The sequence below is a fragment of the Mycetomoellerius zeteki genome, unplaced genomic scaffold, assembly GCF_001594055.1.
Source record: "Mycetomoellerius zeteki isolate Tzet28-1 unplaced genomic scaffold, Tzet1.0 scaffold407, whole genome shotgun sequence".
NCBI classification, from domain to species: domain Eukaryota; kingdom Metazoa; phylum Arthropoda; class Insecta; order Hymenoptera; family Formicidae; genus Mycetomoellerius; species Mycetomoellerius zeteki.
Window position 1 is genome coordinate 408,160 of NW_017257400.1, and position 14,048 is coordinate 422,207.

Below are 14,048 nucleotides of genomic sequence, written 5' to 3' on the forward strand. Positions count from 1 at the left end.
TGCTGAAAAATAGACATTTCGAAGTGCATTATTTTTTTTAACTAGAGACAAACAAAATGCATTTGTTTAACATATTTAGCAATTGTTTAGCAATTTTGTTTAATATTTCACATCCTACTGATTGACATATTATTATTTTCTGTAAAGTGCGTAACTTTTTAGTGTGTGTGAAGTTTCTTTTTTTTTCGTCTTCTGAAAATCATAAATTTAGGACAAAATGCATTTTGAAAGTCTGTTCCTCAAATATTGATACAAAGTATCGATATTTAATTCGCCTAACAGCTAATAGCATCGATACATTTGTATAATTATAATTCTATTATACATACATAAGAAGTCAAACTAACGTATGAATTTTACGAATCCAAAAGATAAAGACTTTTTCCTCTCTTGCATGCAACACTGGTAACGTTACACTATTATTTCGTTTCTTATTAAACAGCGATTTATACGAAAATGGTATATTTTTTGAAAGCAATAAATTTAAAAGCATTTTAAAATTTGTATAGCAATTAATTTGTTTAATATAATTTATTATATTTATAGTTATATCACTACGTTCTCAAATTATCATCTTAATTTATTTTAAATTTATTTATATATTATTATACGCTTTCATTATATTTAAATTTATTTTAAGTTTATTTTAAATTTAATTCTTAATATAAATTAAAATATTCGTATATTAAGTTTGGAAATAAAATGTTTTAACAACATTTAATTAAAAAACCAATTTAGCAGATATTATCTTTAAGAAATATTTTCTATCAAATAGTTTCGTATTTATAAAATTAAAAACAGGGTTTGTATTTTTAATTTAAAACCAAAAATTAAAGTAGCAAATTGGAAATATAAATAAAAATAATGTTTTGTGTATTACAGAATTTAATTTATTTAAAGATTATTACAGTTAATTTAAGATAATGCATGATTTTTGCAAGTAAATTATTAACAAAAAGCATTAAATTTATATTTAAATTTATGCAATGTCATAATCGTAATTTAAGTTATTTATTTTAACATCTGTTGTCACAGGCTGCTCCGAACGTGTATTGTATAAAAATTACAATTTAATACAAAGGCTTTATAACAGAGAATAAAGCGCAGTCATATTTCTAAGATAAATTCATATAATGTTCATTTAAAATATAATACATGTATATCAATTTAGTATCTAACTTTGACCGTAAATGACGCTTCTCGTATTTAATTGGAGTGAATTTGTTACTGTAGTGACAATTTATTATTAGAGTGATACTAATTAATGTAATTTTATAACTTTTATTCAATTTTCTCGTTAAATCAACCGTCCAACACTTTTCCTTTGCGCGACTTTAATTGTATAGAAAGATTTTGTAATCTACGCCCACAATTCGGATAATTTTTTAACCTGCAATGTCGATAATTTTGTCACTTTAGGATGCTGTTAGGCTAATTCGAAAACTTCATTCGAGTGCATCCATAGCACTCCTAGCGATTACAAATTCACTCCGATATTTAAGTTGTGATCCAAAGTTCACTGTCAACGCTGAAAATCTATGTTTACGTTACGTATATTATACATTTTCAGCAGTGAATTTTGGAACATAGCTTTAATGTGTCTTGCATTGAATAATCAACCGTTGCTTAAATCACTTCGGTTAATTGAGAGAAACAGCTGACTGATTACACAAAAGTTTATCGATTAATTCCAAAACAGTGAAAATTCACTCTTAATGCAGAAATTTTGCCATATACTCTTATTAGAAATAAATTTCCGATGTTAAAAATTTAAAACGTAAGATGTCTCCAATAAAATCAATGGAACGTCATTAGATTAGATATGGATAATCACTGTTAAAAATTTCATGAAATTTAATATACTTTTAAATTATACAATTTAAACTTAATTAAAAGTCATAACATCAAATTTAATGTATTTATAACTGGAAAGTATACACGTATACACGTATACTTTGACATATGAAATTTAATGTATTTTTCATAAATTTAACGTACACGTTAATTATTTAAATAATTATGTAACTTAATTTTCAGTTAAATTATTCATTACTTTTAATTTTGTTCATAACCACGAGCTTCATTTACATGTAAAGGTGGTTACATTTCTAACAGTGATTCTTCGTAGTCGATTAATATATATGAGTGAACCGACAGATATATATATATATAAGAACACAAACTAAATTAAATCATAATTAAATTATAAAAAATATCCTTATATATTTATTTATATATATATATATAATCATGGATTAAATAAATAAACTATCATACATAGTGTACATACTAGTATACATATGTTTATTTATATATATATATATAATCATGAATTAAATAAATAAACTATCACATTTTTTTAATGCTATCTTATTAATGATAGTGCGGGTTCTTAAATTACAATTTATCATGCATTAACTTTCGAAAAAATGAAAACCTACTGTGTAAAATACATAATTATTATAAAAAAATTCAATAAATTGAAAATTATTTTATGTAATTGCTAAAATAACCAATAAATGATGTGCTTGTAGAAAAGTGAATGTTTTCTTCATCAAATATATATATTTGTTCATCAATTATGGCTTTGAAATACGGGGTCTATCCACGTGCTACATTTTGTTTTCAACTATTGAATCTCAGAACTTTTCGCTACTCATGTCTAAAAAAAAAATTTGAATCTGTAAGTGCATATGCAATAAATAAAGTAAAAAAAAATGTGTACTCATTTAATTAGTAGATACTATACAGTTAAAATTCCATTTGAATATATTATTTTATGATTGTATCAAACCAAAGACTCTTATTATTCAAATGTCTTAAAAATCGAATATTAGGTTCCAATACTATTTAAAACTGAGAATGATGCTAATTATTCGAATATAATAATTACACAGGTCTACAAAAAAGGGGGTCTTGGATGTTGTCGGGAAGCTATGGGTCATTTCCGAAGTAATTTTCTGCGTAGAATCCGAATCTGAAACCAGAATTGGCCCATCACGTCAGGATTTTGAGATATTAGGGGATATATACTCGAAAAATGCGTTTTTATGCTACTTTAGAGGTTATGTACAGGACGCAACCAATTTTTTGGGTCTTTTGTGCTATTTGCATCATTTAGTAATATTCTTACCCTTCAAAATGAGATATTGATCGACTACCTACGATTTTTTTTCGCCAAGTTACGGGCATTTTAACCCACTTGCGTAACCGTTTTTCCCGTCTTTTTCGTTCCTGTTCTTAACAAACGTGAAACGACCACAAATATAACAAAAACTGTTAGGATCATTTAAACACTTACGCGGGGCCATTGTTAAGACAGCAAACAGTCACAATTGTGACTGTTTATATATTAGGACCTTGAATAACGGACAGCGCGTCTTGTGCGCTGCGGCTCTGAGTGCAAGGCGTCTACCAACTTTAAACAAATCATTAGTTTTAAACTTATTAATGCAATGAAAATGAAACTTTCCAGAACATTTGTTCATATCCGAATGAACAACTTTCTCGCTGAAAGTTTTAGGATGCTCGAAATTCGCTCGATAAACGAAGCACCTGAATGCATAAAAAAGGATATTTTGCAGGTGTGTATAAAAAAAATAATAAGTTGTTTGTTTATTGACAAATATCGGTTTTTCTTTCTTCACTATACGTGGAAAACTCTAATGATCATAACTTCAAAAATAGCAAAAAAACGCATTTTTCGAGTATATATCCTCAAATATCTCAAAATCCTGACGTGATAGGCCAATTCTGATTTCAGATTCGGATTCTACGCAGAAAATTACGTCGGAAATGACCCACAGCTTCCCAACAACAAAACCTTGTTGACCTGTGTTATTTATCACTATACTTAGTACTTAAATATATGATAAAAAATACGAATTATCCGTCCTTGATATAAATCAAATTTAATTGTGTAATTTAATTGTTTATAAGATTAATAAAACACACGATTCAAATATCAGACAAAACTTTTTTTAACGATTTTATGGTACACAAATTTTAAATCACTAATTTCTTTATATGTATGAACAACTGAAGGAAAATAAATGTACAAATAGTCTTAACATTTACCATTATCGTTTTCCGGTTTTTCTGATTCTAAATGTGTATCAGTCTGATGAGAAGTTGAAGCCACGTTATTTCCTTCAGTTAATGAATGATTTATTGTTATAAGTATATTATTTTTTATGGTATTTATAGTTTCTCCATTTATACCATGTCTAGCCAAATGATTCATTATGTCACGAAATTCAAATATGTCAAACATGTCACAGCAAGATTTGCATTTCATATGATTTGATACATTCAATTCGAAATATTGCGATAGGGATGTATTTAATGTATTTTCTAATTGTTTTACTACTTGCGGATGTTGATATAGCAGATGATTTTTTAAAAATGTTTCTGTATGACCACAGAAACATTTTTTATTACAAACTTTACATTTGGGAAAATTTTTTTTCTCTTCTATAAAATATTGCCGTAACAAGTTGTTAATTCTGAGAATTTTTGGATCAAGTAGTGAATGTTCTTCCGCCATTCCAGTTTCGTTACTGGTTATAAAACCACATATATTACACTCAATCTCATCAATATTTTTTCTACTACAATATTTCCACGTATCAGATTTTTTCGAATTTTCTGTGTCATCTGTAATTATGTTCGCACAGTATCTTAGATCATGTAATACTTAACCAAAGATTCATATTATACAAATGCCTCAAAAATGGAATGTTTAGATTCAAATATTATTTGAAGCTGAGGATGATGGACTAGTCACTCAAAGATGAACATTTCAATCATTAGTATTAAAATATATGATAATAAATACGAATTATCTTGATATAAACTAAATTCAGTTATTCAACTCAATTATTTGTAGGATTTATAAAACACATGGTTCAAATGTCGGACAAAACTTTTAATAATTTTTATGGTAAACAAACGTTAAATATTTAATTTATAATATGAACAACCAAAGGAAAATAAAATATACAAATATTCTTACTAATTACCATTATCATTTTCCGGTTTTTCTGTTTGCAAATGTGTATCAGTCTGCTGAGAAGCCGAATTCACATTATCTGTCATTATATTGTATAGTATTGTCAGTATCTTAGAATGTGTAAGACTAAATCCGACATAACATGTACACCGTGGAGAAATGTTCGGGGAAGGTTGAAGATTGACGTGTGAGTCATTGTTGTTATAATATCGATAAAAATATTGATATAAAGTTTGAATTCGCTTAACAGCTAATAGTACCGATACATTTGTATCATTGCAATTTTACTTACATTCCTATTCTGCAGTCTATCAATTATAAAATAAAAAAATGGACGTTTCGGCGCACATTCTCATCTGAGATAATTAAATTTAAAAATTAAGGATATGTATTATATTCATAACATCTAACTTTGACCGATCATTTGGCGTTCTTTATATTTATGTATAGCATTTACACGGTTGTATTTATCCTTAAAATAAAAAAGCTATTAAAAATAATTTATTAATATAATAACAATGATAACCAATTGAGTAGTCTATTGGCAAAAGTCATTATCTTGAACTTTTTTGTGAAAATAAAAGAACTTGTATAATTTTTCTTATTTAAGATGTCAATAAGATTTTTTTATAAATTAAAAAAAATTTATTATTTTAGCTAACAAAACGTGTATAATGTAATATGAGAGAGAAATACAATTTCTATTTATTAAAGTAGAATGTTTTTGATTGATTTTACAGCTGTAGAGAAAAAATTTTAGTAGATTTTGGAACAAAATGTTCGCCATTTTTATTCAATATGATGGATATAATCGCATTTGCAACAGTAGGAATTTGAGGATTTAATTTTTTTTTACACTTTAGTCTCTACAACATAATTTAACTTCTTTCGCAATTAGACTTTTTTCTCATTTTTCTTCCTTAATATCTTAAATTTTTCTCGTGTAACTTTCCGTGCTTGAAAATTGTACAAATAAGAGAGAAATATTTATAATCGGTCGTCCAATAACATATGTTATTATCTGGTCAATTCGCACGCGATTTTCTACAAATATCAGACTTGAAGTCAAAAATTCAACATAATCATCACCGGAAGGTGGATTTTGTTTATTTCGGTAGAACAAATTATTGACAGTGCACTCAGAATGTACGTGAATATCCTTCGATAACATGAATCTGTGCAAACAGATGACACGTGTTCTTGACATTTTTCGTTCCCAAAGTGTATATATAGGCGCTGGTCTTATATTATTCACCATAGAATCGCGCGCAATCAGAAATCAAATCTCGGAGTTTGCTAATACCAACGTGGTAATACATAAAACGGTCATGAACCGGAACGTTCCAAAATCCTTTTTGCACGTTAAAATTTAATGATACTGTAAATTATTGTTTCTTTATTAAGTTAACAAATGTTCTGCAGTATCAATATTGATAAATGTAAAGATAAGAAATTGTAAATGCACCATTGTGATGCTTGAACACACTTGAGTACGAACACACTTCTTACAACAAAAGAATGAAAAGAGAGTAGCAAAAGTTAACATAATATAGGAATTACATCTGAAAATAACTGAACCTAATGACTAATTTGAATTTAAAAAATAAAAAAATATTTTATGATAAACTAAACTTGTATAATTTTTAATAACTGAAATATGAGATATAAATAATTATTCAATATAACAAACTTTGATTTAATTTAAGTTAACATAATCGAAGAAGTTAAAACTCTACACGAATCACATTTATTAACGCCTCTATCTTCGTTTCATTGATCCCTGTACAAACTCATATCCTGCAGTATTAAGTGCACAAGATACACTTTTCGATCTCATTTACTAGGCAATAGGCATCGCACGCTTTTTTTCACATTAAAATAAGATATTTGTTTGATAAAGTTGTATAATAAGCGCGCGATTGTTGCTTACGTATATTTACTACTCATTTTTAACATATTATTTCTCTAACTAGCTTAATTCATAATTTTAATAAAATATAGTAGGAATGAGATAAATGAGTTATTTCTTTTTAAGGAATTCTTATAGGAGAAAATTATAAAGATTTAATTCATAAAAGAAACGATGAAGTAATCTCTATAATAAAAAAAATCAATTCTTGTGTTTCGTAATTTTGCTAGTTGAAATTGTTTTCTGAGTATCCCGTTAACGCGGTACTGGTTTCTATAGCAATATATCTGACATTATCAGCTGATTAGCGTATATGACATATGGTCATCGTTGATTTTATTAGATTAGCTGCAACTTATTTTCAGCCATACATTGAGCATTAGATAACCACAAGACTGCGAACTTTCATGAGGAAATATTGTAAGTAATAAAAACATAATCCATTACATATATTATCTTTTATGCAAATGATATTCAATTGAATATATTATTATTAAAATATTGTAATATTAAAATATTTATATATAAGATTTAATATAACTTATATAGATAATTAAATTACGTAATTTATTAATATACAAGAGATTGTATTTTCTTAAAACACAATTGTGCGCCTTACACTCGTTTCCGAGGAAAACGCCTGTTTATGGTTGACCCGTTGTACCTTACAGTCGGGTGGTATTCGAAAATGTCCAAACATTATAGAAATCATAATAATTATTAATAATATTTATACCATTTTTTTGCACCATTAATGATGAAAAGTTAAAAAATATTTATATATATATTCTTAATAAATAATTTTTAAAATAATTTTCAACTTAAAAAAAAAAAGAATATTTTTAAACATTTTTATAAATAAGAGAGAAATTATGATTTATTAAAAGAGCTTATAATTTTTTTTTAAGAAATTTTTCAGCATGTAAACTTTAATTTTGCCTTTCTTTAAATGTACATTTTTCGACACGTAAGTAAAAACGCATTCGAGAATTGATTGTAAATTCTACAAGAATCGTTTATATACGATAATCTCAAAGCGGTGTAATTGTCCTAAAAACCTCTAATCTTCTAACAAGGCGGCTACATCGCCGTGGCACGCGTCTAATGCATACACGAGGAGAAGCGGGGAGAACGTCAGACGTACCCCTCTATGGTGATTATGGGGTGAACTCTCTCGGTGCCCCATAGAGCCTTACGGTGGCCCTGGCCTCGTGGAGGGGACGAAATACCCCCGGGACGGTATATATGTTCTAAGAGCCCCTTGCCACATGCACAGTACCAAATTGTACCCCGCCTAGTCCGTTTGTCGGTAAATTCTTATTTTCTCGTTCCGATCGCCGTTTTGTCGTTACGTGATATGAATTTTCATTAATGTTCGTTCTTACCTTCCGAGAGTGCTATTTCTGTGTTGTGTGTCATTTTGAGAAATTCGCTTTGCTTCTAATTTACTAAAAGTTGAAGATATTTGGCAAACCACAAGTTCGGATTTTGACATGGTACGTGGAAATATATTTTCTGCAAAATTTTTTAAAGGAGCTCGATTAAAAAAACATTAAAATTCTTCTCCGAGATTGTAAAAAAGTGTAACTTAATTTAGAAACTAAAAACTAACTTAATTTAAAAACTAAAAACTAAAATATAATTAAATATAATTAAAATTTATATTAAAAAAATTTTACTTTTTTAAACAAATATCTTGTGATTATAATAATTTCTATACACGCAGAAGATACAAAAGCATAAGTTTAAAATTGTTTCATTGCTTTGCGTTACAGCAAGATACGGCAATGTCGTCAGAGTACTCATTCTGCAGTGAGGGTGGCTTCGACGAACTCTCGAGCTCCTCCGATTCTGGTTTCGATGTTAGCTTCGAATCGCCAAAACACGAAATACCACCTGACACTCTCTTCCCTCCATCTAAAGAAGTGAAGCGCAAAAAAACGCGAAACACTCGTTGCAAAAGTCCCACGCAGGTATATAAATCAACGAGTGCTCTCAAGTTACTTAATCTATTTCTCACATCCCATTATTAAGAAAAGAATTTTTACGCACTAAATACAATTTTTCAAAAGTTTTCTAAACAACAAAAGTTTAAAAGTTTATTTAAAATACATTTAAATATCCAAATATTTTTTAGATATTATTATGATAAAATAATTCTAATTAAGTCTTCGAATTTCTTTTAAATGCCTTTTAATTTTTTGCATTCTTTTAGCTTTTAGCTTTTATGTTTTCTCTTTCTTTTTCGCTTCTGATTTTTAATATAGATTAATTTATATTTTTTTTGTTTTTAATAATAAAGTTTAAAGTTGTTGAATGGAATTGTAAAGGTTTGATAGAGAAGTCTACTGAATTTTTTGACTTAATAATTTGCCTTCAAGAGATTTGACTCAGAAAGAAGGACCATGTTTTTTTTAATAATTTTTTTATCTTTAGAATAGACAGGAGGGTGGCTTAGGTGTAGATACTAATTCTTTGTAAAAGAAATTAAAATTCTATAAAATCCTTAAAAAAAAGAAAAATTAAATTCTATTTATGTTTCTTTTAATTTACTTGTGATTGGTCTATTTAATTAAAGACTTTATCTATCTGTCTGTTAGCTTTTTTAAAACTTACTCTTTCGGAATAGTTTTCCTGAAAGTCAGATTCCATCTCATAATGTCCATTCTGCAAATAGGTGCTCAGATTAAAAAGAAATCGGCGAATAAAGGCGAATGACCGCGAACGTCACAGAATGCATACTTTAAACGACGCCCTGGAACGTCTGAGGATGGCCCTGCCGACCTTTCCCGAGGACACGAAGCTCACGAAGATCGAGACTCTCCGTTTTGCTCATAACTATATCTGGGCGCTGTCGCAGACTCTGGGCAACGCCGACAACGGTGAGATCACGGTGAACGTCGGCAATGTTACCGTCAGTATCACCGAGAACGGCAACATGATCACCTCATCAACCGGAAGCTGCGCGGTCGCGGCCCAGAAGAGGCTCGGACCTCAACATACCGCGGGTTTCCCGTATCCACCTCAGGAACGATTCGTCGCGCCGGAATGGCAGGAATATGATTGCTACAGCGATCAAAGCGTGAGTCCACCGATGCAGTATCAGCCTTGCTATGACCAGAGGATGTACCAGATTCACCGTCCTCAGCATCAACTAACGCCGCCGTCTCATCATCACATGTCTCATCACAACAACATGTATCAGTGTCTTTAGACGTCGAAATGCAGATAAATTTTATTTAATGGTTTAAACAAGCCGGTTTCTTCAGCGTTGATTATCTTTACTCATAAGATTCAGCTCAATCTCTTTGTCTACGCTGATACAAATAATGGAAAAGACACAAGAACGATTATCTTCTGGATAACTTAATCGAAAAATTAACCAGAGAAAGAAATTGAGTATAACTCAATGAAGAGTGTTTTTTTTTCCAAAGAGCTGACGTGATTGTAAAAAGAAAGGACTGTGCTATGATTATCGTTATCTACTTTATAAGAGAGTATTTTATTCGGGAAGAGTATCGCTTTTACTTATAACATAAGTCGATTAGAATGGTTCTTCAATTCTGCTTTTAATCTTCAAGACGTATTTTTTCTAAAAAAGCTAATCATCAATCAGAAAGACGATAAAATATATAATCAAGACAAAAATAAGATTTTTTATAATATAATGCGTAAATTCAAGATTGACGCTTTTATTTCAAGATTAAAGCTTTTCTTATGCTAATATTAGAAGTAGTTTAATTTAACGATTCACAGTGCGGAAAAGAAGAAAAAATGTTGGATTTACCATTAATTATAGATAATTAACGAATAATGGATTTCTTACATTTTAAATACTATACTATCTGCGTTCCTTTTGTTCTAGTCAGCAATATTTTTAGTTGATCTCGAACGCTCGATCTCATTTTTGTTCAGCATATCTTAAGGTATATTTATATATGAGCTTTTAAGTTAAAAAAAAATATATATATATATGAAATGCCAACCAGTGCTCTTATTTTAATACGCAACTGCTGATTCAGGGAATATATTGTATATAATTTATATCTGATCAATAAAAACATATTTTATCTAAACTTCGTGTCGAGCCACTTTTTCTATCTATATATACGTATTAATTACATCTAAACATTTACATCTTATTAATAATTATAATATATTTATGTATAAATTTTAAAGTAAAATATAAAAAGTTATAATTTTAGTTTCATGAATATAATTTGATCTATAGAAAAATGTGTAACGCTGTTTATATATTGTTTTCATATTTTACTATTTATGTTATTATTTTTTATTATTTTATAAAAGATTGAAATTAGGATACTTATAGAAGTCGCAATTTATAAGCCCTATTCTCCCAACGAAATGCTCTGATCCACTTTATAGGAATGGAATAATGGCTTGAAAATGGCACGTGCCAAGACACGCGTCCTGCACTGAAACCACTGCAGAGCAGATGTATCACAGATCGTGTCTGAAGTTAAATCCACCCATGTAATCCGTGAGATTACATATAAAACATGACAATGATTCGACGAATCAATGTGAGTATTGAATAACCAATTTTCACAATTAGCTTGGTAATCTTCAAATAAGTTCTCTCATTATTCTTGTGCAATTTCATAGCTTCAATTACTTTATTACATGTTCTCGTTATTTATGTTATAATATTTAGAATAAATAACGAGCGATGCATTATAAGCATAAATGAGGTGTAAAATTTATTTTAAATTATGTATATTAACAGTTTTTTTATTTTAAGAACGAAATAAAAATGCTCTATAAGTATACCGATTAAAATAAAGACATAATTAATACAATAATATACAATAGTTAATAAAGCAACATTTTTATAATAACTATATAGTTTATAATAACTATAGTATTTGTAAGCATTACAAGGTTATATATTTAATATTTCAGAATCAATGATTCAAAATTAAAGTCACAGTATCACGAACTTTTTATAAACATTTACAATAGGCAAAATATGCATACTTATAATGAACTATACTTATAATAAAATATGTTTTTGCAATAATTTTCCATGGTCGTAAGTAAATTTTATCACATTTGAATAGCATTCACTCGTTATTATGCAAAAGCATCTTGATAAAAAAAGCAATTTGCATAACGAGAGCAAGTAGGCATCCCCTTATAGCGTGACGGCCAAGTGTTAGCAAAATAAATAAGTAAAATCGATCGTTCGATCAAACAGAGTATGGGCGACGGAAGATCTGTCAAAACAGCTCTTCGGAGCGTTCAGAATGGAAGGATAATATTTTCCTGTCTAGTCCTTGAGAAAATTTCACTTCACTTGCGAGATCTATCCGTTCGTTGTAATAATATTGATTTATGATTAACTATTGCGATAGATTTTTCAATTAAAAATTACATCACGTATTTATTACTCGTTGTTATTATATCTCATTTTTATTGATTATATATTTAATCTTTTATAATTATATATTTGTTTTATTAAATTATCTTATTAAATTTTTTTAAATTATTTTAAAATAAACGAAAAAATAATGTTTTCTTCATTGATTTGAATTTTAAAAATTAAGGTCGTTAATTATTGTTTACTATTATTTTGATTATTTTTTAATTAGACAGATATTAAAGTTTAACACTTATTCAAATAAAGTTCAAAGAGCTTCCCGTATTGCTAATGCAGACGCACTGATTCATCAAAATTACTGCTGTGTGAACAATAATTTCCTATACAAGATCTATTTGCAAACAGCGTGCAAGCTGCGACGAATCCGTTAGCACGCTTGAACGTTTCCCCAAATCTCGCCAATAATAGTAATGCCTCAATGGCGCCATTATGCGGACGATATATCAATGTGTGCATAGCACATGACAGACGGCCAGCATCCATAAAGGTGTTGGATTTTGGGGGGTTCAATCAGTTTTTGCCGAGAGCTTACATCCCATTCACATACCTAGTAACTTAAAAAAAAAAAGATAATAATGTATAAACAGGCGCGACAAACAGTTCCACCACTTACTTAGTTATCTTTGTTGCAGAATGCTTTTCGAAAAATATATTGGAACTTCATCTATAAATTCTTGTTGATCGACCTGGAAATAAATTATAATTCGAAATCAGATCGGTGAGAATAAGTCAATGAAGAGAAATCCTATTTTCAGGCAAAGCAAATCTTAAATATTTTGATGTGAATTTATAACATATCTAAAAAATGAATATTTTCTTGGAAAAGAATTGGATGCACCTTTTTTTAATACTTTCTTTTGCAATACTGAATATCAAATATAAATAATAAAATTTTTTCATACCTCAGAATATTAAATTATTATATCATTAGAAGTAATCGCATTATTTTCATGTATCAATTACTTTTTCACCAAACAAATCTTTTGTCATTAATTATTTATATACGGAAAGAACAGTTTTGTTGAAATATTTAAAAATTTAGCTAGATATAGATCTGAAAATAACTTGGACCACCAAAATAATTATATATGACGCTCAAGATGGTTGCTAAAATATTAAAATTTTTTGCAACATTGCTCATCATACTTAAGCGTCCTATATAATTATTTTGATAGTCTAACAATTATTTTCAGATTTGTATCTAGCTAAATCTAAATACTCCAGCAAAACCATATTTTGGTGTAGGAATATAATTTTGATCGTTTACTCCACATTTCGCAAAAGCGAGACATTTTTCTTCCAAAATATATATCAACTTGTGAGTGCAATGACTTACGTTATTGTCCGAATATTCAAAATTTTTTGTTCTTTTTTTTTCGCGCGTCGTGAAGTCGCGGACATAGTAATTTCATTTCGATCGACCTTCCGTTGAGTCGTTTCCGTCGAGTGCACATATCGATCGTCAGAGTTGGCCCTCATTGTACTGGCGCGCTGGTCTGTACGGTGACATACTGGTGGCTGACAGAGAGACGGTGATTCCCCTCATGGAAAGAAAGAAAGCGGCACGGTAACGAAGGGAACGAAGCATGGATACCGGACCACGGTCATCAGGAGGGTGAGACGGTCTTTCCTAATTCAGGAAAACTCGTGAAATTACCTTGACCGATCGTTGAGCACTTAATCGAAGATTAATGGCCGTAGCCTTTGAAGATCGAAGCTCTATGAGC

At 29.2% G+C, this 14,048-nt stretch overlaps 1 protein-coding gene across 1 annotated transcript; it reads left to right on the forward strand.

The window, feature by feature from the left end:
- The first annotated feature begins 7,313 nt into the window (after positions 1-7,313).
- On the forward strand, positions 7,314-10,134 carry tap (basic helix-loop-helix neural transcription factor TAP). The gene is made up of 3 exons (XM_018453721.1): positions 7,314-7,340; positions 8,696-8,893; positions 9,598-10,134. The coding sequence occupies exons 2-3, from the start codon at positions 8,708-8,710 to the stop codon at positions 10,132-10,134; spliced, it is 723 nt and encodes a 240-aa protein (XP_018309223.1). The 5' UTR covers positions 7,314-7,340; positions 8,696-8,707.
- The last annotated feature ends 3,914 nt before the right edge of the window (positions 10,135-14,048 follow it).

What these genes read in the sequence shown, in the direction of transcription:
- tap (XM_018453721.1), top strand. Translation starts at nt 8,708, where the DNA reads ATGTCGTCAGAGTACTCATTCTGCAGTGAGGGTGGCTTCGACGAACTC. An exon ending in GTTGCAAAAGTCCCACGCAG is followed by an intron (nt 8,894 to 9,597) that starts GTATATAAATCA and finishes TTCTGCAAATAG; the next exon opens with GTGCTCAGATTAAAAAGAAA.